Raw genomic sequence first — 23,268 nt, 5'->3', positions numbered from 1 at the left:
GGAGGGCTGCGTGTGCAGAGGTGGGGGGGCCGGGGAGGACCGCGTGTGCTGGAGGTGGGGTGGGGGCTGGGGAGGGCCGTGTGTGCAGGGGCCGGGGGGGGCTGGGGAGGGCCGCGTGTGCAGGGGTGGGGGGGCCGGGGAGGACCGCGTGTGCAGGAGGTGGGGTGGGGGCTGGGGAGGGCCGTGTGTGCAGGGGCGGGGGGGGCCGGGGAGGGCTGCGTGTGCAGAGGTGGGGGGGCCGGGGAGGACCGCGTGTGCAGGAGGTGGGGTGGGGGCTGGGGAGGGCCGTGTGTGCAGGGGCGGGGGGGGCTGGGGAGGGCTGCGTGTGCAGGAGGCGGGGGGCTGGGGAGGGCCGCGTGTGCAGGGGTGGGGTGGGGGCTGGGGAGGGCTGCGTGTGCAGGGGCGGGGGGCTGGGGAGGGCCGCATGTGCAGGGGCGGGGGGGCTGGGGAGGGCTGTGTGTGCAGGAGGCGGGGGGCTGGGGAGGGCCGCATGTGCAGGGGCGGGGGGGCTGGGGAGGGCCGTGTGTGCAGGGGCGGGGGGGGCTGGGGAGGGCTGCGTGTGCAGGAGGCGGGGGGCTGGGGAGGGCCGCGTGTGCAGGGGCGGGGGGGCTGGAGAGGGCCGCGTGTGCAGGGGCGGGGGGGGCTGGGGAGGGCCGCGTGTGCAGGAGGTGGGGTGGGGGCTGGGGAGGGCCGCGTGTGCAGGGGTGGGGTGGGGGCTGGGGAGGGCCGCGTGTGCAGGGGCGGGGGGGCTGGGGAGGGCTGTGTGTGCAGGAGGCGGGGGGCTGGGGAGGGCCGCGTGTGCAGGGGTGGGGTGGGGGCTGGGGAGGGCCGCGTGTGCAGGGGTGGGGTGGGGGCTGGGGAGGGCCGCGTGTGCAGGGGCGGGGGGGCTGGGGAGGGCTGTGTGTGCAGGAGGCGGGGGGCTGGGGAGGGCCGCGTGTGCAGGGGTGGGGTGGGGGCTGGGGAGGGCCGCGTGTGCAGGGGTGGGGTGGGGGCTGGGGAGGGCCGCGTGTGCAGGGGCGGGGGGGCTGGGGAGGGCTGTGTGTGCAGGAGGCGGGGGGCTGGGGAGGGCCGCGTGTGCAGGGGTGGGGTGGGGGCTGGGGAGGGCCGTGTGTGTACTGCTTGCCACACAAGGACATGGTATGAGAGGTCTGAGCTTTGAGCAGCTTTTCAGAGACTTAGACATCTTCACATCTTGTGCAGCTTCTTTCTGGTTTCACGGAGTTCACAGCTGATACTTAGAGAAGGTGCTTTGTAGGAAGTCCTGACTTGTAGCTTGAAAGGTGAGCCTGACGATTGCAGCTCCGTCAGTCAATGCCGGCCGGCGGGTGGGTGGAGGCTGGGGAGGTTTCTGCTCGACCTCTCCGGTGCTTTTCCCAGGATGTGTGTGCAGGATGTGGCCCTAATTTCTCCTTTTGATGTGATGTTGTGAGTGTCTATTATTAGCCAAGAAAAGGAGAAAGGAACTCAAGTACTCGTGTGTTCCTGGAGAAGATAAATAATCTGAATCTTTACGGCTCTACGCTCAGGTTTTAAAGTCAAACCACTGAGATCTGAAACGTGGCTCATTTCATAGACTAATCTGATTGCAGGAGTTACCGCTCTGAGTCTGACCCGTGCCTGGCCTCGTCCTGCTTGCGTCCATCCTGTGTGCACAGGGGCTGGGCTGTGCTCGGGCGTCACGTGTCCCCAGGGGCCTTTTCGTGTCCCTAGTACTGAGATCTCCCAAACTGTGAGGAGCCCTGGCGGGGAGGAAGCATCCAGTGACACCAGGTGTCCGTGACCACAGACAAATCAGAAATGATTTCTGCTCAGACATTTTCCTCTGAGGAAAGTGTGTGTTAGGGGGTCGTGCCCCAGAGCCAAGTGTGCGTGGTCGGGCGTCGGCCCCAGAGAGTAACACCGAGTCAGGAGACCGGCTGTCCTCGTTCCAGACTAGACCTTCCATGCAAAGCAGGGGCACTTACTTGCCCATGTTGCTTGGGCTCTTGCACTGAGTGTGTTTACAAATCATGATGGGGTTTGCTTTTTTATAAATTGTTCTGAACGGTCTTCTGGGAGCTGGGGTTTGACTCGCAGGATTAGGCTGGTTTTCAATAAAGAAAGCAACTTGCGGGGCGCCTGGGTGGCTCAGTCGTTAAGCGTCTGCCTTTGGCTCGGGTCATGATCCCAGGGTCCTGGGATCGAGCCCCGCATCGGGCTCCCTGCTCGGCGGGAAGCCTGCTTCTCCCTCTCCCACTCCCCCTGCTTGTGTTCCCTCTCTCGCTGTGTCTCTCTCTGTCAAATAAATTTACAAAATCTTAAAAAAAGAAAGCAACTTGCGTCAGATCTGCCTTCTGCTACGGATGGTCCGTGCTTGCCGCTGAGAGGTGGGCTGCAGGGCAGGTGCAGTTCCGCGCGAGGACACAGCCCAGAGAGGGTGTGTGCACCGAGCCCTACATGTCGGGATGTGTTTGCCTCAGCACTGCGAGGACCCGGGTATCAGGGAGTCTCTGGACCCCGCCAGCCCGGGGTGTGAGGAGCGGCTTCTCCTGTCTTTGCCCTGTCTCCCACAGGCCCTGTGCCCGCCATCCCGCTCCGTCACGCCCTGTGTCCGCGGTGCTCTGCCGTGTCTACACAGTTCCCGAAGGGGTGGAGCGCACCGAGGCGGGAACGAGCTAGGAACCAGAGTTATCTTCTCTTGGGTGAGGATGGAGCCCCCACCAGCGTGAGCGGCCCCCTCTCGGTGGTTTTCCATCAGAGTTTAGATTTCTGGACAAAAGCTCCTTCTCTCTGTCTCACTGAGCCGCCCCGCCCTGTTGAATTGTAGGGAACATCTGGCGTTATTAGATCTGTCTGTGTGGTGAGGAGAGGTCTGTGCTTCTCTGGAGGGCAGCGGGCTGGTGGTGGGCTCCGCACAAATGCGGCCCCGAGGCGCGGACGGGAAGCCCACCCCTGCCCGTCTGAGTGCAGAGCAGCACGTGCGGTCGGGACGCGGGTCTGGGGCGCGGGGAGGCTCGGAGGAGTGTCTTTGCAAGTAGGGGTGCAAAGCAAGGATGCCACGGGGGTCCCGGAGCTGGAAGGAGGCCGCTGCCTCCTTGGAGGTCCCCACGCCCGGGAGGTGGGGCCCCTGAAAGCAAAGAACGGTGAGGGGATTACCGAATCGTCAGTTAAAACAATCCCTGCGTGGAAGCCTTGCTGTTCCTCCTCCATGAGTTCCCAGTTTGTGGCTGAGTTTGAGTTGCGCTCCTGACTAGACAGACACAGGCCTGGCCGGGCCTCTGGGAAGAGGGGGCGGGGGGGATGGGCGGGGGCCCCGCTGCTGAGCCCGCACGCGGGGCACGGGGGGCAGGTCAGGGCCAAAGAGGCGGTGTCTCTGCGGACAGGCCTCCTGGAGGGGTCCTGGGGTCACAGGACAGGTCACCGGGCACAGGGGAGGGCCGGGGAGGGGGGCAGATGGCTGCCAGGCCTCTCCCCGCTGCTCACTCCGCAGCCTGCAGAGCATGGCCTCCCTGGCCTCCTTGTGCCTTTCCTGCCTCCCCCTGGCCGCCGTCCTCCCTACCGTGGCCCCCGTCCCCAGGTCCAGCTCAGTGTCACCTTCGGCAGCAGAGCAGAGGAGGTGGTGAGGGAGGTGACAGCCCCGAGAGCCCCAGAGTCTCCAGGGCTCCTGGGAGTGAGGTCCTACACGAGGTCTGCTCCCCGCTCCTGTTCCTGCAGACTCTTCACTGAAGGGAAGGCCGGCTCCTCCCTCGGGGGCATTCTGTGGGAAGGCGGGAGAGGCCCCCACGGACGGCGGGCCCTGCGGGACCCTGGGAACCGCTGGTGGATCTTCGGCCAAGGATTCGTCCCGCTCCGGATGGGACTCGGAGCCGGGCTCCAGGAAGGTCGACCTCCCGTGTGTGGGAAGAGCTCTCTCCGCCAAGAGCTGGGGTCGGAGGTGGGCGGGCCTGGGCCGCGCTCCTGTGTGGTCCGGGCGCACCCCTGCCCCGCAGCCTCTGTGCCCAGAGCCCCTGCCTAAGGGCCTGAGAGCCCCGCGATAACCCCTTTTCAAAATGAGAGGGAAACCAAAACAAGCAACGGGTGGTGGGGAGGCCTTTGGCCACCGACCCTGAGAAAATGTGTGGTGTTCCTTCGATGATACCGCTCTTCTTGGGTTTTGATTGTCCTTCCTTTGGGCGGGTCTGAGTCCTGCCAAGTTCAGAGTTTACAGCCTCAGCTACTTTAGGAAAACAGGACTCATAAAAGCCTTTACAGCTTTCCTCTGAGTGATACGTCTGTGTGGACTCCAAGGCCTGGAAACTTCAGAAGTGAGGGGGTTCTACCCCAAACCACAGAAGCCAAAGACTCGCCTCACCTCTGGGCCCCAGCCACAGCAGGGAAGCTTCCTCCTGGACCCAGCTGCGGCTTGTGTGGAAAATCTGGTTTCAGACGCCGTGGACGTGGCCTCCCGGGGGATCGCAGAAGGGCCCTCAGACGCCGCCGCTCAAGTGCTTCCCAGAGTGGGCGCCTCCCCGGGCCAGCGAGGAGCAAGAGAAAGCTGAACCTTGGAAAGCTGGCTGTGTTTTCAGTTCTCCAAGTAACATTCTCTGCTGTAGACGTTTAAACTGCAGGTAAAGGAAGGGAAGAGTGAGCCACGGCTTCCCCGGCCCTGACGACCGCAGCGGCCATGGGAACGCGCCCCGTCTCGCCCGTGAGAGCCGCGCTCCGTTTCCTACTACTCAAAACTGTAGGCAACACTCATGATGGGGTCCCCTGACTCGCGGGCACTTGTCCGCCGCCGTCCCCCGGGGCTGTCCCGCGGTGCAGCCCAGACAGCACGTCATCGTACCTACACGTGCAGTGCATGTCTTCCAAACTGGGGGCTCGTTTTGAGAATCGTGGCAGTCAGCCATCAGTCCGCCCCCCGCCCCGGGGCTGGATTTCCGCGGTCCCCCCGTGGTGTCGCTTGGCATGCTCTTCTGTCCTGGGTATTCCCTGTTTTGATTCGCTTTGTTTTCTCAAATTGGTTCTGAATCTGGGTGTTTGCCAGAATTCTGGCCTCAGGTCTCGGCAAAATGGCGAGTGCGCCTCCCTCAGGAGGCAGACGTCTGGTGTCCCCCTCGGCGTCAGTGGTCACTGCTGAGATGGTTTAAATCCGAGTCCTGCCCTGGCCCCGTTAGCCAGGGGTCCCCTGGAGCGCTGTCTGGGTGGCCGCTGCTCTGTGGGGCTGAGGTGAGGTCTGGAGGCGATTCGCGAGCCCTGGGCGGTGTCCACAACAGTTGTAATCAAGATCACGTTGGTTTTGGGCTCCAGTGTAGACGGTCGCCCACGCCTCAGCATTTCTCCCAGCGGTCGGGCCCCCGGGCATGCTGGGTCCCCCGCACAGAAATGCTGGAGGGAATCCCAGACCCCACGTGACGTCCGGCTTTGTCCACGGGGTGGTCACCGAGCGCCTGTTAGGGGTCGGCGCTGCTGTGAAGCGAGGGGTGTTTTGTACGGCGCGCGTGTGTGGCGGAGCCCGCAGGCCTCTGGGCGCGGAACAGGTGGCCGGCAGCGGCAGGGGGGAAGGGCCTCGCGGGGGCCGTGGCATGGCCGCCCCGGGGGCCGCGACCGTGGCCGGGCTGACGGGGGCAGAACTCAGGCTGTTCTCTGACTTTGGATCACAGCATGTAGGTGTCGAGATGCCGTGAACTAAGCATTTAAAAAATGCTTTCACGCTTTTCCTACGAGGAGGGAACACAGGTTCAGTAGAAGTTGAAAGGCTTTTCTCGTGGGAAACGGGCGGTGGTGGCGGCTCTGAGAGCAGGGTGATTCAGACTGCGAGCGCGGGGCCCCTTCTTCCCCACAGGAGGCCGCGCCCACGCACAGAGAGGCCCCGGGCAGACTGTGACCCGCTTCCCTGGCTGTCACACGAGGAGCCCCAGCGCACGGGGCAGTGCCGGCTGGGTCCCTGGTGCGGGGCAGAGCGGGAGCCGGGCCCGTCTCCGTCCCGCAGGGCCCAGGACTCCCGGCGGGGGGGTTGCGGTGCAGCTGGCGCTGGAACTTCCCTACCCCCGGGTGGGGGGTGATGCCGTCGAGCTGGGGAGCACACAGCAAGCAGTCAGCGTGGCTCAGCGGGGTGGGAGGGGGGGCCCACGTGTGACCCTTCTGGGGTCTTGGCCTCTTCGGGGGTGAGAGTAATAGCAACAGGCACAGGATTTGGACTTCCGTTTCGCAAGCACAAGGATGAGGATTTTTTAAAGTAATTTGCTTATTCTATTATTTTTTGAGGGGGGAGGGGCAAAGGCAGAGGGAGAGAGACAGAATCTCAAGGACACTCCACACTGAGTGCAGAGCCGGACTTGGGGCTCGGTCTCACGACCCTAAGATTTCTTGAGCCACCCGGGTGCCGCGGGAATGATCATTTTAAAAAAAAACTTTCTGTTTTGCAAGAATTCCAGATTCATGGAAAGTTGCAGAGAGATCCCCTTCAGCCACCGTCCCTGACCCTGGTAGCCACCGTCAGCACGTGGGCCCTGGCAGACTCTAGGGGAGAACTAGGTATTGGGGTGCCTGGGGTCTCTGCTCAGCACCTCGTTAACCGTCCGCGCTGCTGGGCAACAAGGTGACATCATCACCGTCGTCATATTACAAGCAAGAAACCCCTGCAGGAATTCAAGAAATCCGTGTAATTTGCAGGGGGCTGCTCAGGTTCTTGCCTGGGAGGGTTTCCGTGGACACGCACCTTCGTGGCTGCAGACCTCCCGGAGCCCCCTCTGCACCAGGCCAGGTGGCTGGACCCGGCCCCGCTGTCTTTGGGGATGGAATGCGTTTGGGCTCCTCAAAGGGAAAGCAGCTTGGGCCCACTCTGTGTTCCTCCCCGGGAGTGTTCTTCCTGTGCCGTGTTTTATGAATTTGTATTTCACGTGAAGTTCACAAGACGTGTCCCAGCACCTGTGAAATTGTTACGTTTAAAACGCGGGTGCTGAACAGGCCCGGAGGGGCGAATCTGTCTGCCGTAGTGGACGACACTAAGGACGCTGATGGTCTGCAGCAGGGGCCGGGCCTGGAGGCCGGGGCCGGGGGGCCACGTGGTCTGTGGTAGAAGGTGGAGGTGGAGCGCTGTGGAGATTTTCACAGGTGGTTTAGCAGCATGACTGATACTAACGGATCATTTTGCTCTCGGTGTTAGTGTCTGTGAAGCCGTGGCGTCCGCGAGGTCTTCGGTGGGAAGCGCTGGCAAGGATCAGCGCCTCTCGGGCCTCATGGGGCCCGCGGGCCGAGGCCGTGGGGCCGCCACGCCTCTCCAGGCTCGGGCCTTGCCTCCGAGCCAGGGACCGTTTGCAGGTGTGTGGAGCCGCCAAATCCATGCAGGAGAATTTCAACCCAAAACGGTCCTCTAATTGTGTGTGGCCGCACTTTGGGATCCGCGCCGACTTCAGGCTGCACATGCTGCGCGCAGACTCTGCCGATGATCCACGAGCACGTTAGTGACGTGGATTTCTTCCTCTGTCGTAGTCAAGTGCATGTGCCCTTCACCCGAACTTTGGGGAACTGTGTCCAGCCCTCCTTCTGTTCTTTCGCTCCCATTTTACTTTTCTGGGAGGCGGGTGGACCTAAGCTTCCGTGTCTTTCTCTGTCCACGGCGTTGCACAGTCTTTGCAGAGAGATCACACAGAACAGAGCCAGGGCCTGGGGTGCTCTGAGGGGCCGTGCTGTCGGGCGTCCCTGCGCCTGGGTTCTGTCTGGGGCGAGTGACCGCGCTCCCAGAGGCCCTTTTCCTTCGTCGTCCCTAAGTGGGACAATTACAGCAAACCTGTGCGCTGTGGTAGGGCGGAGTGGCTCCTGTGGGCTCTTCCCACAGGAGCTGGCCCCTGCCACACGCCGTCCCTTTCCCCTCACCAGTGCCAAAACGATAAACCAGCTCACACCAGTGGCATCATGCAGCGCCAGCGGTTTGCCCGTGTTCTCGTGGTCTTGACCAGAAGCTCATTCTGTGTCGTGCGTCATGCACAGACCGCGGGACTGGGGGGGCTGGGGTCGCTGCGAACCGCCACGCAGAGGGGCCAGCCACGCCCAGACTGTTAAGCCCTGCACACGGCCGGTCAGTGGGGCGGGGGGATTAGAACCGGCCTTCCCGGTTCTTAGGTCAGGCTCTTACCTCAGTGGTTTTGGAAAGATCTTGAGTTAGTTCTGAAACCTAGCTACGAGGGAGGTTAAATAATTGATGTTGGTCCATCACGAAGGAAGGAATACATTTTGAGGTCGTGGGTGGAAGAGGTTTCCCTCTTGTTCCAGAACGTTGTCCCGAAGGCCTGACAGGCTGAGGCGGATCGTCATAGTCTCGTAGCTGTTGGTTTTACTCTGTCCTCACGGACGGGGACGTTAACCCTAAGATGCTAAGGGATGCGGTGCCCAGGCCAGCGCCAGCGTGGCGAGCGGTGCCACAGTCAGAGGGGCGCTTGGCGTGCGTGTGTGACGCCCTGTGTGTTCCCTTTCAGCCCGTCCCTCCCCGCCCTGGACTGGCAGCTGCCGTCGCGCTCGGGACCCTACGAGCTGAGGATCGAGGTGCAGCCCAAGCCCCACCACAGAGCCCACTATGAGACGGAGGGGAGCCGGGGGGCCGTGAAGGCGTCGGCCGGAGGACACCCCAGCGTGCAGGTACCCGGGGTCCGTTCCCCTCGGGCACGCGCCCGTGCCCAGAGGTGGGAGCTGGGGCTTGTTCGGCCCCCGCGGCAACAGCCGGCTCTGCTTCTCCTGTCTTCTCCTAAAAAACTGTCCCCTGCGGAGCGCTTGAGCTCTGCAGCGTCTGCACACACAGTCCGTGTTTCTCTCGATGCGCACGGCGGCTGCAGTGCGGGGCCCCGTGGCTCTTCCTTCCGCAGCTCAGAGCAGCTGCCATCATCGACCCTAAGCTTTGTGTGAAAAGAGGAACCCTCTCCAGTGAGTCCCAGAGACCGCGGGGAGCGGTCCGCGCATGGGGCCGTGGTCGGGAGGCCCGCGTCCCCCGGTGGGGCCGCGGCCTGCGACTCGCGGGGCTGGCTGAGGCCTGCTGTTGCTTTGCCCTGGCAGACACCGCCTGTCCCCTCGTCCTCCCCGGGCGGACACATCTGACTCAGACAGGATGAGAAAGCGGGGAAAGGACCCTGAGGGTCTGCCTCAGTTTCCTGGTGGCGCCGGCGGGCAATGTGGGTGGTGGGCTGTCTTCTGCGCCTCTTGGGAGACGTGACCCTGGGGGTTTTTTCTTTTTTAAGGTGTCCTGGAATAGCGAATTTTTTTTTTAAAGATTTTATTTATTTATTCATAAGAGACAGAGAGAGAGAGGCAGAGGGAGAAGCAGACTTCCCGCTGAGCAGGGAGCCCGATGTGGGACTCGATCCCAGGACCCTGGGATCATGACCTGAGCCGAAGGCAGACGCTTAACCATCTGAGCCACCCAGGCACCCTGGAATAGCGAATTTAAGAGAAAATAAATATAACCTTGAAATGAGGATGTTTTATTTTTGAGGACAGAAGTGTTGTCAGAACCGAGGAGAGCAGCCTGCAGGCTCAATGGGGCTTGCTCTCCAGAGCCTCACGCCCGCCTCCTCCCCTCCTCTGCTCGGCCTGGGGTGGCTGTCAGCCGCCCTGCTAGAAACACAGACTCTCTGGCCCACACAGACCACGGAGCCCGGAGTCCTGGGTGGGCCCAGGCCTGGTCCGTCAGCTTCCCAGCATGGCGTCTGTCCCTTTCCGCGCTTTGGGGTTCCTCAGGCAGGACACAGGAGGAATAGAGGACCTGCCAGGGCGCCAGGGAGCTCAGGGCTCCCGGGGGAGAGACGCCACACGCTGTCGGGGCCGGGCTGGGGTCTCCTGCCCACGTGTTGGGGTGACTCCGGGTGCTGGTCTCCCACCCCGAACACTTGGAGGGGAATAAGGTTCACTTGGCTTTCGAGTTGGAACATTTGTCATTGGTGGCCTGGGGCACCTCAGTCGCTGTGATGCAGGCGTCACCCTTCGCCCCAGGGAGGACGTGTGGGCGTGGAGGTTGGCTGCTGCGTGGGCGCCAGCGGACTTTCGTCAGATGTTACCCGACAAGCACTGACCCCCCGCCCAGCCCGTTGGTGGGACTCGGGTGGCCGCGTGTGGACGGGTCGCTCTCCTGCCCAGCGCTCCCGGCGGTGGACGGGACACGTGTCTCCCCCCGTGGGCCCCAACCCCGTCATCGGGGGACCAGGCCAGTCAGAAGGGTGCTCGGCAGGGTGCCCGTGTTTTTATCTTATGCCATTTAGAAAAACAGAAATCCTGTCAGGGACGGCGCCCCGGAGAGAGAGGCTGTCCGCCCGGGCGACAGCGGCGTGGACTTGGTGGGGCGGTGCGGCGGTGTTGGGCCGCGTGCCTGCCGCCGGTTAGTGCCCACGTGCGTGGCTGGGGGACCCGACAGCACGCGGCCGCCTGCTGGGCGTTTTCGGCCCCGCCTTCCCGGCGGTGCAGGTCCAGCTGCTCTGCATCCGCCGGGCTCTGAAATGGAGACACTTCGCTCGCTTTCCCGCTGCCGCCGCGCGGGGCTCAATGCCCTGCTGCAGACGGAAGCGCGCGTTTCAAGGCCGAGGAAATAAAGCAGCTCCAGGAGAAGAGGGAATCGGGCAGCAGAGGAACAATGGCCAGTTGGCCCCATTTCTCGAAATTACAGCAGCAAGGAGCTCAGGTCCTGCTGTTGGCGGGGTGGGGGGGCGCCTGTAAACATTAACACCTTTGTGTTGAAATCAAAGCACAGGGCTCATTGGGGACCACCTCTCGGCCCCGGCGATTGAGGGCTCCTGGAGGATGACGGAAGGCAGCCCTGGCACCTGCCTTTGTCACTCACCCCTCACCGGGCCCCCCACCCCCAGGTCCTCCGGGTGTGTTCGTCTACCTGTGTAGACATTACAGAGAGAATTGAGACATTTTGGAGAAATTAGCAAAACTTGAAACAGTATTTAAAATATCTTACAAATTATTTCAGATTAAGTGAAGGCAAATGCAAGAGGCTGGTTGTGGGTTTAAACAGGATGAACACCGCCCCCCCCAACCTTACAAGTGAAATGCAAAACATAAATGGTGCTCAACAGAAAATGTCAGATTCTGTCAGCACTTCTCATGGGTGAGAAATTAGTAATTTAGCGTTTTCTGATAGATCTGTGGCAGAGTGAATTTATTTCTATGCAAGTGTGAGGTAAGCAGGTACAAAGAGGGGGTTTTGGGGGGTTTGTTTTCTTTTTCAGTTGGCAGACCACAAATTGGATAAAAATAGAAATTGTGCACAATTTTAAAACAAGTGAAAATAGAAGTCTCTCAGTTGCCACAAAAGCACGCTAACTACAAGGGTTTATCCTGTGCTGAGTTTTTAGCGGATCCTCTGACCTGGGGCTCCAGCACCATGCCCGCTCCTCTCTCTGCAGAGGCCAGGCCACGCTGCGGGCAGTTCCTGGGGCAGCCGTGCACCCCACGAGCTGTGCTGTGGCCGGTGGGTCTGCGGGACGTGGGCTCTGGCCCGGGACAGACTGTTAGCGCTCAGACGAAAGCTGTCACATGCACTGAGGGCCCGGGGAGCCCGATAAAAACACGCTGTCCCCGCACCTGCCACTGTTCACCAGACTTTCAATTCCAAGTGTCTCCATCAAATCAAAGTCATTTTCTGCAGAATGGAAGTGCCCCAGCCCGGCCCCAGAAGCAGGACCTGCTCCCTTTCTGGAGTGTCAGTGACCGCAGGAAGGAGCTACCCAGCGCGCCAGCCCCCCTGCTCTACATCTGGGATGCGCGGCGACATGTGGGGCGTCCTTCTCAGGCTTAGTCCGAGCAGGACTGGAGGGTGGAAGGGCCTTCCGCGTCGTCCTCGTCTCTCCCTCCTTTCCACGTGCGGCCTGCCCTGGGTGGCAGGCCCCGACATAGGACCCCGCGGCCCGTGTTCTGTTTCTCCTAAGATCCCGCGTTCATACCCACAGTTGCGAAGGGTGACGGCAGTCAGTGCTCCTGGGCCCTCCCAGGCCACCCACCCTCTGTCCCGGCTGTCGTCCCAAGCCCGGGAGGTCCGTCTGCGACCCTCAGAGGGGCCGGCACTTCCGTGTGCATGGGAGCAAGGCCTCCCGGGTTCCCAGAGGCCTGGTCGCTGGGTCCTGGGCGAGGTGGGAGGCCACCGTCTGCCTTTGGTCTGGGGAGGGCCTGCCGTGGGATTCGCCTTAACAGGGGGTGTGGGAAGGCTGGTCCTCCTCCAGGGTTGCTGATGATAAACCAGAGCCGTATGCTGAGGGGTCTCCTCGCGGGGGCTAACTGGTTTGCCAAAGGCCCTCGCTCTGCTGGTTCTGGTTTCCCAGTTTGTTTCTCCATGTCCCCCGGCGCCCGCCCTCACTGCCGTCTGCGTGGTGCCCGGCGTTCCGGTCCACAGGGCAGGGTCCCCTGTTCCCACCTGCCCTCCCAGGGGCCCAAGGAGTGACCTGGGGGACATCGCTGACCTCTGACCCAGGGGTCAAGGAATGAAGCTCTATTTACTGAGTTACCAAAATAACTGCTCGATAGCATCTAGCCCACCACACAGGAGGCTGGTCTGTGTGAATAATTAATAGGTCACTGAAACAGGAAACCCAGGGAAAGTCTTGTGAAGTTGGAAACAGCATTTCAGGTCTGCAATTTGTACTGTCAGTTCGGCCCCCCGGTCAGTGTCGAGGGGCCAGCGAAGCCCCTTCTGGCGATGAAGGAATTGGCTCTGGAGCCTCTGAGGGACGTGGGGACCACCCTGGTGCAGGCAGCGGGTGTCCCGGCCTCGGGTGTGGGCGTGGCAGCAGGGGGTCCTGGCCTCGGGCGCAGGTGCGTGCCGCGGGGGTCCCGGCGTCTGGCCCGGGTAGGGCGGTGTGCCCTGGGGTGCTGGTGTCTCTCTAGGGCCTGGCTTCTAGGCTTACCTGGGCCCGCACAGAGCATGGCGGGTACTCGCTGCCACGTAAGTCCTCTGGGGGCGGAAACCCTGGGATGGACACACCAGGAAAGTTGGCAGAGACTCGCTGCTGCCGCGATGACTCATCATTTTACTCAGCACCCCGGCCCCGGTGTGGACGGTTCGAACACTCCCTAGAAACCGTTCTGGGTGTTCGAACGTGTGCGTCTGCGCTCACAGCACGTTTCCTTTCACCCAGAGGTCCGTCCTGTTGTTCCTTATGTGAGATGTCGTGGGGGGTGTTACCTCCTACTCTCAGGACGGGGCGTTAACCCGGAAAGCCAGGGTTTTCACAAAAGGCAGACAGATGGATGTCCCCGGAGTAAGTTATTACTTGACGGCAAACTTCTGTAGGGCCAGCTGGGGGCCATCTGGCCGGCTGCCTTTCTCGCTGCACCCCTCACACCCGCAGGTCTACAAGTGGTGCACCTGCCCAGCACCCCCTGACGAGCGAGGGCTCGTCCCCCTGCAGCAAAGCTGGGGAGGCTCCTGGGGCCGTCGAGAGAGACGCTCCCCCGCACGCGCCACTGTAAGAAGTGGCGTTGAGTTGACCAGACTTTGTCCTCATGAGGGAACCGTGGCCTTGTGTTGCCGTCTCCAGACACGTAGCAGAGGCACATGAGCTCAGGCGGGTTGCTCACAGCGATTTATAAACACCCGTGTGCGTTCCGTTGTTCAGCAAAGATGGCGGAGGTGTGGTTTTGGTTTTCCTTAGAGCCCCAGACACTCCCTTGGGAATGAAGTCCATGGGTTGCGTAGCAATGGAAGCCGCCAGAAATCCTCTGATTCAAGACTTCGGCTTCCTTGTTCTGGGCCGCAGAGATTTTAGAATAAAGTCACTCCAGGCTCAGAAACTCTGCTGATCGCCTGTCATTGCGCCTGGTCTTCTGGTTACTGCAGACGGGCTCCTGAAACGTCCTTTGAGGGACTGTTCTCCACGTACAGACAGGTGTCTCTGCTCACTGCGGCTGAGCTTCCAAACGTCAGGTCAGGTGCACGTGGGGTGGGGGTGTCAGGCAGTTTAACTGGAGGCAATGGTGGAAAGTAACCATCCTTAATAAAAATGTCACAATACGGAGAACCACACCCCCTGCCGTCCCTCCCCACGGGGGCCGAGCCACAGGCGCTCTGTGCCCGCAGGGCTGGACCTGGTGGGCATTCTCTGCTCCATGTGCTCCGAGGTTGGGCCTCCCTCCCGCCGGCTGGCCCTCAGCGCTGTGCCCGGCAGAGCCTGGTCTTTGGCCCGTGAGCCGAGCTCTCCCCGAGGAGGAGATGCTGGGTGTCGTCCCCCTGGGGCCCCGCCGAGCGCAGGCCGGCATGCGGAGGGGTGCAGCCCCTACACAGCCTTGCCCTTGCAGACAGGAGCAGCTCCGTGGGGCCCGGGAGCCGGGACGGGCAGGGGACAGTGACCACCCATCCAGATGCTCGGGTTTTCATCCTTGGTCCTGCTGCCTCCTAACGGCTGACCCGTCTTTGAGGGAGAAGTCTCCGGACTGAAGGACGCTTCCTTCCTGAGCTGCTCTTACGTAACTGTCCCTGAGCGTTGGCCGCCTGCTCTGGGCCGGTGGGCACGGTCTCGCCGAGCTGGGCTCCCCCGAGGCCCGCGTTCTCCTCCGGGAGAACACCGGGCTCTTGTCTCTGCCGGAGCGCTGTGCTCTCTGTCAGCACAGATGCACTTGGCCCGGCCGTGCAGGTGGCCATCCCTTCTGCAGCGCTGAGTGCCGGGAGGAGGTGCTCGGCCGGGCCGCAGGCCGATGCCCCATCATGTTGCCACCGCTGTTGGCCTTTGTGCTGGGGCCCTGCCCCCACTGCCCTTGGGTCACTGACGGCAAACACCAAGGCCAGGCATGGCTTCTGGAAGGTCCGTCCACACCTCCTCCTGCTCCTCGTATTAACAGTTAAACTGACCAGGTGTTGCCCTGCTAGGACTCACGGGGGCTGCCCTGAGGAGGAAGGAGATCCGGGAGCATGGCCTCAGTGTGCTGACCGACCCCGAGTGTGGGTCTCCGGGCGGAGGGAGGTCAGTGGAGGTCATGGACACAAGCTTTGTCCAACCAGGGCTGCATGGTGGGCGCCCCCCACCCTGCAAGCCCGCGTACTGTGGACGTCTGTGTGGCGAGGGGCGGGAGGCTTTGGGCACCGGGCCAGTGACCTCTGTAGGGGCGCCACCCCGTGGGACCGGGCGTTCTGTGTGTCTAGGTCTCCAGTGAGCTTCTCAGAGCCCCTGGATGTGCCCCCTGCGGGAGCCCTGCGCCTCGGCAGAGGCCACACCTGCCACATGGATGGGGCTTTCTTCGAAGACGGATGGTTCCTCCCCTGGGGCCAGGCTCCCAGGCTTGCTCTGGGTTCTGGAATCTCCAAAGGTGTCTTTGCTGCTGTAGTTTAATGTTTCCTAATGGTTTCTGGGGCCCTCAGGCACTCGTTACTAGATCATTTTTTCCCTCAGCAGAAAGTCGGGGCTTCTCCGCATGTTTTTAATTAGAAATGGTAAATGTAGTGTTTCCGTGCAAAACATTTGATCCAAAGCTAATGTAATTTCTTTTCTCTGGATGCTTCCACGTGTGTCTGTGTGAACCCCATCCCGTCATCCCCAGCGCCCCATGGACCAGCTCCGCAGGTGACGTCTTTGGGTCTCCTGCACCCGGTCACGTCCAGCTCTGAAGTGGACACGTCTGAAGTCTGAGCCGTCCTGCCTGCAGGGTCAGCCGCAGGGGTCGGGGCTGGGCGGCCGCTGGGGGTGGTCCTGGGTGCCTGGCTCCCGCTGTGGGACGAGACACCTGTGTGCCGTGAGCTAGCGGGCGGCAGGTCCGAGTGTGCTGCCAGCCGGGGGCCGCCACGGCCACGGCGGTGCACCCAAGCTTCCGTTCCCCTCCCTCTGGCCTCCGCCCGTCCGCCCTCAGCTCCAGCAGGAGCCAGGCTGTAGACAGTCTCTGCTCTGCTCACTGCACACGCACACGCCAGGCCCCGCGAAGATCCCTGTGGTGCTCCTACAGTGTGGCCGCTCCAGCCGCAGGGGGACTCGCCCGTTTCCCTGCGCTCGGAGGACCGGTCACACGCTGGACAGGAACCGCTCGGCAGGAAAGCTCAAGGTGATGTGCTGGAGAGTGGAAACAAGCCTTGGACCAGAACCTTCTCTCTTGGTGTCCGGATCTGTCACTGATTCACGGACACAGAATAGTCGAGTGGCCGAGGTTGCAGAGTGAGGAGAGCTCATGCGCTGACCGCGCTCTTGTACCTTCGTCTGATCCCTGTGCTCAAGCCCTTCCCACCTGTCATCCTGCTCCCCTCATCAGCGGGGGCAGGTCCAACGTCTTTTTTTTTTTTTTTAAAGATTTATTTATTTATTAGAGAGAGAATGAGAGAGAGCACATGAGAGGGGGGAGGGTCAGAGGGAGAAGCAGGCTCCCCGCCGAGCCAGGAGCCCAACGCCGGACTCAATCCCGGGACTCCGGGATCATGACCTGAGCCGAAGGCAGTTGCTTAAACAACTGAGCCACCCAGGCGCCCCAGGTCCAAGGTCTTGACAGTGAAGGGGACGAGCCGGGCAGTGAGTGGCAGGCTCTCCCGCTCCTGCGAGCGGTGTGTACCCGGCACCCCTGACCCCCTGGGAACATGAAATTCCATGTCCTGGGCAGCGGCAGGTTCGCTTTGCCAGGTCGGAGAAGGCAGATCTGGCTCTTAGAGCCCCAGGGGTCATGCATTTCGGTAACTTCGCAGGCAGGGCATCTGTAAGGCTAAGTCGTGGGCAAGGATGGGGTCTCTGTTTCCCTCAGTCAAGACCAGGAACTTGGCTAGCTATGGCCTCATACCACAGAGCTGCCGGACGCTGCTCGCCTTTTCCTCTCAAAACCCGAGGACCTTCCTCCTGGAGACTATGTCCTGACCCCGGGATGTGGGGTCAGCTGGGAGACGCGTGACTCCAGCCCCACCTGGAGCCTCCCCGACGCGGCTCGTCCACCAGTAACAGGAGACATGCCAACAGGTGCATCAGACACTGCCTTTCCTGCGTCTGTGCGTCCTTTCCTGCGTCTGTGCGTCCGATAAGCATCCCTGAGCGCCGGAGACAGGAGCAGGCGCAGCAGAGGGACGGTCGAGCTCTGAGCCTCTTGGTCGCCTCCGTTTCATCCGTGTTTTGTTCGAGATGTGCATCTACTGTTGAGTGAAATAAAGTACAGGGACTTTTTGAGTGAAAAGTTGATTATTAAAGTCCTTGAAAAGTTCCAGATCCGTTCTTAACTGTAACTGTCCCGTTAGCGAAGTGAGTCTAAGCCCAAGAGACAGACCGCCATCCCCATGCCACTCATGGGCGGTGGCCAGTGGTCCTGAGGGGCACAGTCTCTGGGCGTCTGTGCTTCCCAGATACTTACACGACAGACTCAGTAACCACGGCCCTCGCTTATTTTTTATTTCTTACTGTTTCAGAAAGATAGAAAAATCCTATATGCCAAAACGCAGGAAACTCTAGAAAGGAGCTCGTTTTCCTGAAAGGAGCAGCGTGCAGCCCCTTAGAGCCCTTTTGTTGTCGTCTGTGACTAAGTGCAGTTTAAACCCATCGCTAGGAAGAGCTGTGCGCTGCGTGAATCTGGCGTTATCTGAGAATGAACCTGGAGTAGGACCTTCATCAGATCATTCATTCCCGGGAGGAATTCTTAGAATTTAAGTGATACCGTGTAAACTTAGTGTTGCTGATGGCGGTAGTGCACACGCATGCACACACATGCCCGCACACATGCACACACGTACACATACAGGCATGCGTGCATGCACACACATGCACACACACGGGCGTACCTGCGCACACCGACATGAACACACATGCACATGTACACATACAGGTAGGCATGCACTCACACACTCTCACGCACACCCACATGAACACACATACACTCACATGCCCACCAACATGTACACATGCACACATGTACACACATAGGTATGCATGCACACACTCGCATGCACGCACGCACACCCACATGCACACACCACGCACACGCATGCACACATGTACACACACAGGTATGCATGCACACCCACATGTACACATGCACACGTACACATACAGGTATGCATGCACACACTCGCACGCACATGCATGCACACCCACATGCACACACACATGCGTGCACACCCACATGCACACATACAGGTATGCATGCACACACTCGCATGCCCACCCACATGTACACATGCACACATGTACACATATAGGTATGCATGCACACACTCGCATGCACGCACGCACACCCACATGCACACACCACGCACATGCATGCACACCCACATGCACACATGTTCACATACAGGTATGCATGCACGCATGCACACGCATGCACACCCTCATGCACACATGTACACATACAGGCATGCACACACATGCACACCCACATGTACACATACACACGTACACATACAGGTATGCGTGCACACCCACATGCACACATGCAGGTATGCATGCACACACTCGCATGCACACCCACATGCACGCATGTACACATACAGGCATGCATGCACGCAGCACACACATACACATGCACATGCATGCACACACATGCATACCCACATGCACACACATAGACACGCATGCACACCCACATGCACACATGTACACATACAGGTTTGCATGCACGTGCACACACACATGCATGCAAGTGTGTACATATGTGAGCTGCTGTGTACTTTGTGTTGCACACCTGTGTATGGAGGGAGTGACTTCACTCTCCTGGCTCTCTTACCATGGCATAGGGTATGGGGCATCCATCCGTGCATCCTTTATCTCCAGGTTTTATGGATCCTTTCTGAAGGGTACACCTGGGCACCCAGAGAAGGTGCTGGGAAGGGCTCATGGATTTTAGAGTCCGGAGCCATAAGGGGCTCCATCTGTGGGCCTGTGAGCTGCTTTCCCCACTGTTTACACTCAGCCTTTGCTCCCTGTGTCCGGTCTTCGCAGAGTGTGGCTGTGAGGACAGTGTGCTTAGCCTTCTGTGACACCATCGGTCTCCGCATCCCTACTCTCCCATGTAGGAGTCTGCGGACCACACCCCAAATCAGATCTCACAGCCAGGCCCCCTGGGACAGACCCCTGGACGCAGCCTGAGAAGAGAGGGGACGGAGATGGACCGAGACCAGAGCCATGGACGCCGTGGGGCCCAGGGCAGCTGGGCCTGCCGCTGCAGTCTGTCAGGGGGCTCAGGACCTGTGCTGAGGTCCCTCGACTTCTTTTGTTGAGCAAGAGGCCATCCTCTGTCCTCTGCCGTCGTGGGGACTGTTCGAGTCGCCCATCGCTGCTGTCTGATGTTCTGGTGGGAGTGACACCTCCCCACCCTGCCTCCCTCAGAAGTGAGCCAGGACCCACTCTGTCTGTGACTCTCGGTCGTTCGGACCTAGCTGCAGCCAGCTGAGGGGCCGGCGCCTGCCTCGTGGGGATTCTCGTCTTTGAGAGAAGGGAGAGGCCCAGGTGTGGGACAGACAGCCTGCCGGTCACATCTGCTGGTCACGTCTGGCCAGGACTTGGCTGGCTGCCTGCAGACAGCACCAGTCCACGCGGGTTAGCTGCGCAGATGGACCCACATGTACAATAAGGCATGTATGCACACACCCTCGTGTCACAGGTGGCAGGCTCTGCAGACATTCCTGCCTCGGAGAAGCCGGGGCTCGTGGGGGCGACGCGCTGTGTCCCCACTCAGGGCCACCCGTGAGTGGCGGCTCCCGGAACCTGGCGGAGCTGAGGCAGCACACGGTCCCCCCACGACTGAACCTCCCTTTGCTTTTGCTGAGTTGACAGCATGACACCGACATTCACGTCAGACAACAAGCTTGTTTTATCTGCTCTTCTGTCCTGGAGCTTTTTTATAGGAAAGACGTCACATCATGAGTTCTGTGGTTCAAAAATGGGTGAATTTTCTGCCACAGAAATGTCGCCTCAGTGAAGCTGTTGAAAATGACTTGGCCCCAGATCTCTGCTCCACAGACGCCGTTGGGATTTCCTGCAGGTGTTTTGGGGTGAGGCCTGCAGCTGGTGGCCGTGGCCTCCGTGGGACCGTCTCCGGGGCCTGCTTGGTTCTCCCAGTGCCCGCCGGGCCAGGAGCCCCTGCCCGAGCGCGGGCCGCGTGCCAGTGTCCCTCTGTACCCACATCCAGTGAGACGCACTCCTGCACCTACATCTGCACACAACCCTCGTCCGCATCTGCGCTCACAGGCTCACACTCACGCACGTGCTCACGGGTGTACACGCATGCCCACACCCCTGCACGCGGCCAGCCCCTGGAGGTCGATCCTGAGTGTCTTCATCTGCTGGCATCGTCCTGAAGCAGGGACCCCCGCACACTCACTTCTCAGCAGGCGGAGCTCACACCCCCAGTGAAGGCTCTGCTCTCGCTGTTCTTAGCAGGTGCCCGGGGGCGTGGCCCGCGAAGGCCTGATCGTGTGTGTGTCCTCCGACGGATCGGGGTTCTCCTCTGAGCGCCGGCGCCGCATGTTCACCTTCCTGGCTTTCTCGTTTTCCGCTCCCCTTAACGAGGTCTCCGGGGCAGCAGGTCGGTGTCTTTGCGACATGTGCGTCCATGCGCCGTGGTGTCGTGGGCACGAGTTGGCGTGACAGCTGATCCGCGGGCCCTCCCCACGCGGCCCCGAAGCCGTCACTGTGGCGCTGTCCCCTCCCACGTCAGACCGTGTGACTTCTCTTCTCGTTTGGGAGGAAGGCAGAAAACCCTTCTGGGGGCGGGACCCTCGTGGGCGCGGCGCAGCTTCCCTGCTTCTGTGAGGATTCAGGACCTGCCGTGGGAACTGCGCTCACACTAACGGGGTCGCAATCCCTGTGGTCACCGTAGGTTTGGGGTAAAAAGGGAATCCTGTCGTTGAGCTGGGCTCCTCTCTCCTCGTGGTTCGTTTAGGCCTCGTGCGAAGATGCAAATTTCACACGGGAGTGAAACACGCCATTGCCCTTTGAACGGATGGCTCTGCCTGAGCCGGCCCAAATGGCCAGCCGAGCCGTGGGCGGTGTCCCTCGGCTGGCCGTGTCCCCACGACCCTGCCGCACGCACGCAGTGGCACTTGAGAGGACTTGCCCCAGTTGTCACTCGCCTGTCACTGCCCTGTAAGTGTTGAGGTCAGCACAGGAGCTAAAAACAAACATTTCTACGTGTGGAAAACTTAGCAGCTCTTATACCTTGAAAACGGAATAATACGTTTTGTTTCGTTTAGTTGCAGCAAAGAGAGGTCGTTGTTATGACAGGTAATTTTATAAGTATTGTTTTGACAGACGCCGAACGTGCCGGAGGCAGCAAGCCCATGCAGGGGAACGTGTGAAGTATTCAAATGACTTCCTGAAAATGAACTTCGTGTTTTAAATAATAGATGTTTGTCTGCCAGGATAAACCTTAAATATTCCCATTTTCACTGAAATGGCATGTTTTTAAAAGGATGAAGTTGTACCCACAGCCCACTGCGTTCCGCACGCTCTCAGGGAGGTGCCACAGTGCGGTCCTGGGGGACGCGGCGACTGTCATTTCCAAATCATGTGACTGCAGCGGGGCCGCTCCTCACACCGTGGAACATGCCTTAGCCACACGAGAAACCGTTTTGGCCAAAGACTCATTTACGTCTTATTGTGTTAAATGTCACGGAATGAAGCCGCGAGTGGCAAAAATGGTCCCTTAATCGGGCTCTGATTTTACTTCTATATTTCCTGTTATAAAAATGTAGATTTGAGTCCAGCACAGCACAAAGCTCTGTAGCTCATTAAATTGACGAAGCACTGAAGCACCCTCCCCAGCAAGGACTCGGGAAGTCGAGCTGGCCGGACAAGCTGGTCTTGGCCTTGACCCTGACCCAATACCGTTCATGTGGGCACACTCGTGTGTTCACATGGGAAGGAAGCGTTTCAGCTGGGAAAGGAGAGGCATTTCGTTTCTGTAGATTAAAGCAACATCACCAAGAACCGCATCGGAACGGGCGTTGTGTGCACGCTCTCTTTTTTGCCTCAGTGAGGTCCTCGTGTGCACAGGGTCACGGGACAGCGAGTGCCTGCGCAGGGCTGAGAGGAGTCGTCCCGTGGCCTCTCCATACACGCCGACCACATGGCTGTGGCTTCTTCTAGCCCTCCGCGGAGACTCAGGCCCGCATTAGCTGCTCAGCTCTGTGCCCTGCCTGTGTGTACACACCTGTCAGACACGCGTGTAGTCTCTGTGCGTCAGGCCCTGTGAATCTGGGTGGAAGTACAATGGTTTCAATGTGAAAAAGCTCCTTTGACGATGACCACATCCACAGATGCGTGGGACCCTGTCTCAGGCAGAAAACGATGAAAACAGCGTGCCCGAGGCGTGTTTCTCTCCAACTTCCCGACCAAGCACAGGGCTCCGCAGCGTGTCTAGAAAGCCCTGATGTGAGTGTGTGTGTGTGTGTGCGCGTGGGGTCTGCGTGCATGTGCGTGAGGTGTGCGTGTGCACAGGGGGTCTGCGTGTGCGTGTTGCATGTTTGTGAATGCACAGGTGTGTGCGCGTGGAGTCTGTGTGCATGTGCGTGAGGTGTGCGTGTGTGCACACGGGGTCTGCGTGTGCGTGTTGCATGTTTGTGAATGCACAGGTGTGTGCACACGGGGTCTGCGTGTGCGTGTGTGCATGTGGCGTGTTGTTTGTGAGCGCATAGGTGTGTGGTGCGTGGACGTGGGCGGGACACTTGGGAACACTCCTGTGCTACCCGTCCATGCATACCCTCCTGCACTGAGCACCTGTCTCTGGAAGATTCCCCAGGTGATGGTCAGAGTCTCGCGCACTGTAACTGAGATGTGGGGCACACGGGGCGCCCGGCCCTCAGCCTCACCCAGTGGCCTCACTCAGGAGCGCCCGTTTCTCATCCGCCCTGGTGGGTGGCAGGCTGGGCCCGGCATTCAGATTGCTGACTGCAAATCTGCCTCCTGAATAGTCTGTCATTGCGTGGATCCTCTTCTGGGAACTCAAAGCTTGTAAGTGATTTATCTTCTAATTAAGTCAAAACAGTAAGTAAATGAGTCTGGTATCAGTGTGGTTTTGATTAATGGCTCACTGCTGATTTGAACTACACTTTGGGCAGCAGGCGGTTGCTCCTCTGGGTTTATAGATTCTAGGGTTGGATCTCCATTCTTAATCCTCGATATGACACTGGAAACATTTGTGTTGAAGCTTCTAAGTCGGGTTGAGGACGAAGACAGTCACGGACTCGGAACAGATGTCGTGATGCGCTGGGGCTGCCGATGGGGAAACAGAAGCTGGCTCTCGCAAACCTCCGAGCAGCACGGCCTCGCTGTGTCCTCCTCCCCAAGCTGGGGCACCCCCAGGGAGTCTTGGGCTCTCATCCCACGTGGACAGTGATGTGCGTCCACTTGGCGTGTGCACACCTGCATTCTCCAGGAAACG

At 60.2% G+C, this 23,268-nt stretch overlaps 1 protein-coding gene across 5 annotated transcripts in view; it reads left to right on the top strand.

Moving 5' to 3' along the window:
* Positions 1–23,268, top strand: part of NFATC1 (nuclear factor of activated T cells 1) — a 110,560-nt gene that overhangs the window by 19,278 nt on the left and 68,014 nt on the right. For all 5 annotated transcript variants that reach the window (XM_045886520.3, XM_045886521.3, XM_045886522.3 and 2 more), the window contains exon 3: positions 8,436–8,595. In XM_045886520.3, coding sequence (XP_045742476.2) covers positions 8,436–8,595 — 160 coding nt within the window. The remainder of the gene's footprint in view (positions 1–8,435; positions 8,596–23,268) is intronic.

Source organism: Mirounga angustirostris, unplaced genomic scaffold (genome assembly GCF_029215605.1).
Source record: "Mirounga angustirostris isolate CCGP_5_RB_7025 unplaced genomic scaffold, mMirAng1.0.hap1 SCAF_14, whole genome shotgun sequence".
NCBI lineage: Eukaryota > Metazoa > Chordata > Mammalia > Carnivora > Phocidae > Mirounga > Mirounga angustirostris.
This window is presented reverse-complemented; position numbering and strand designations above follow the sequence as displayed.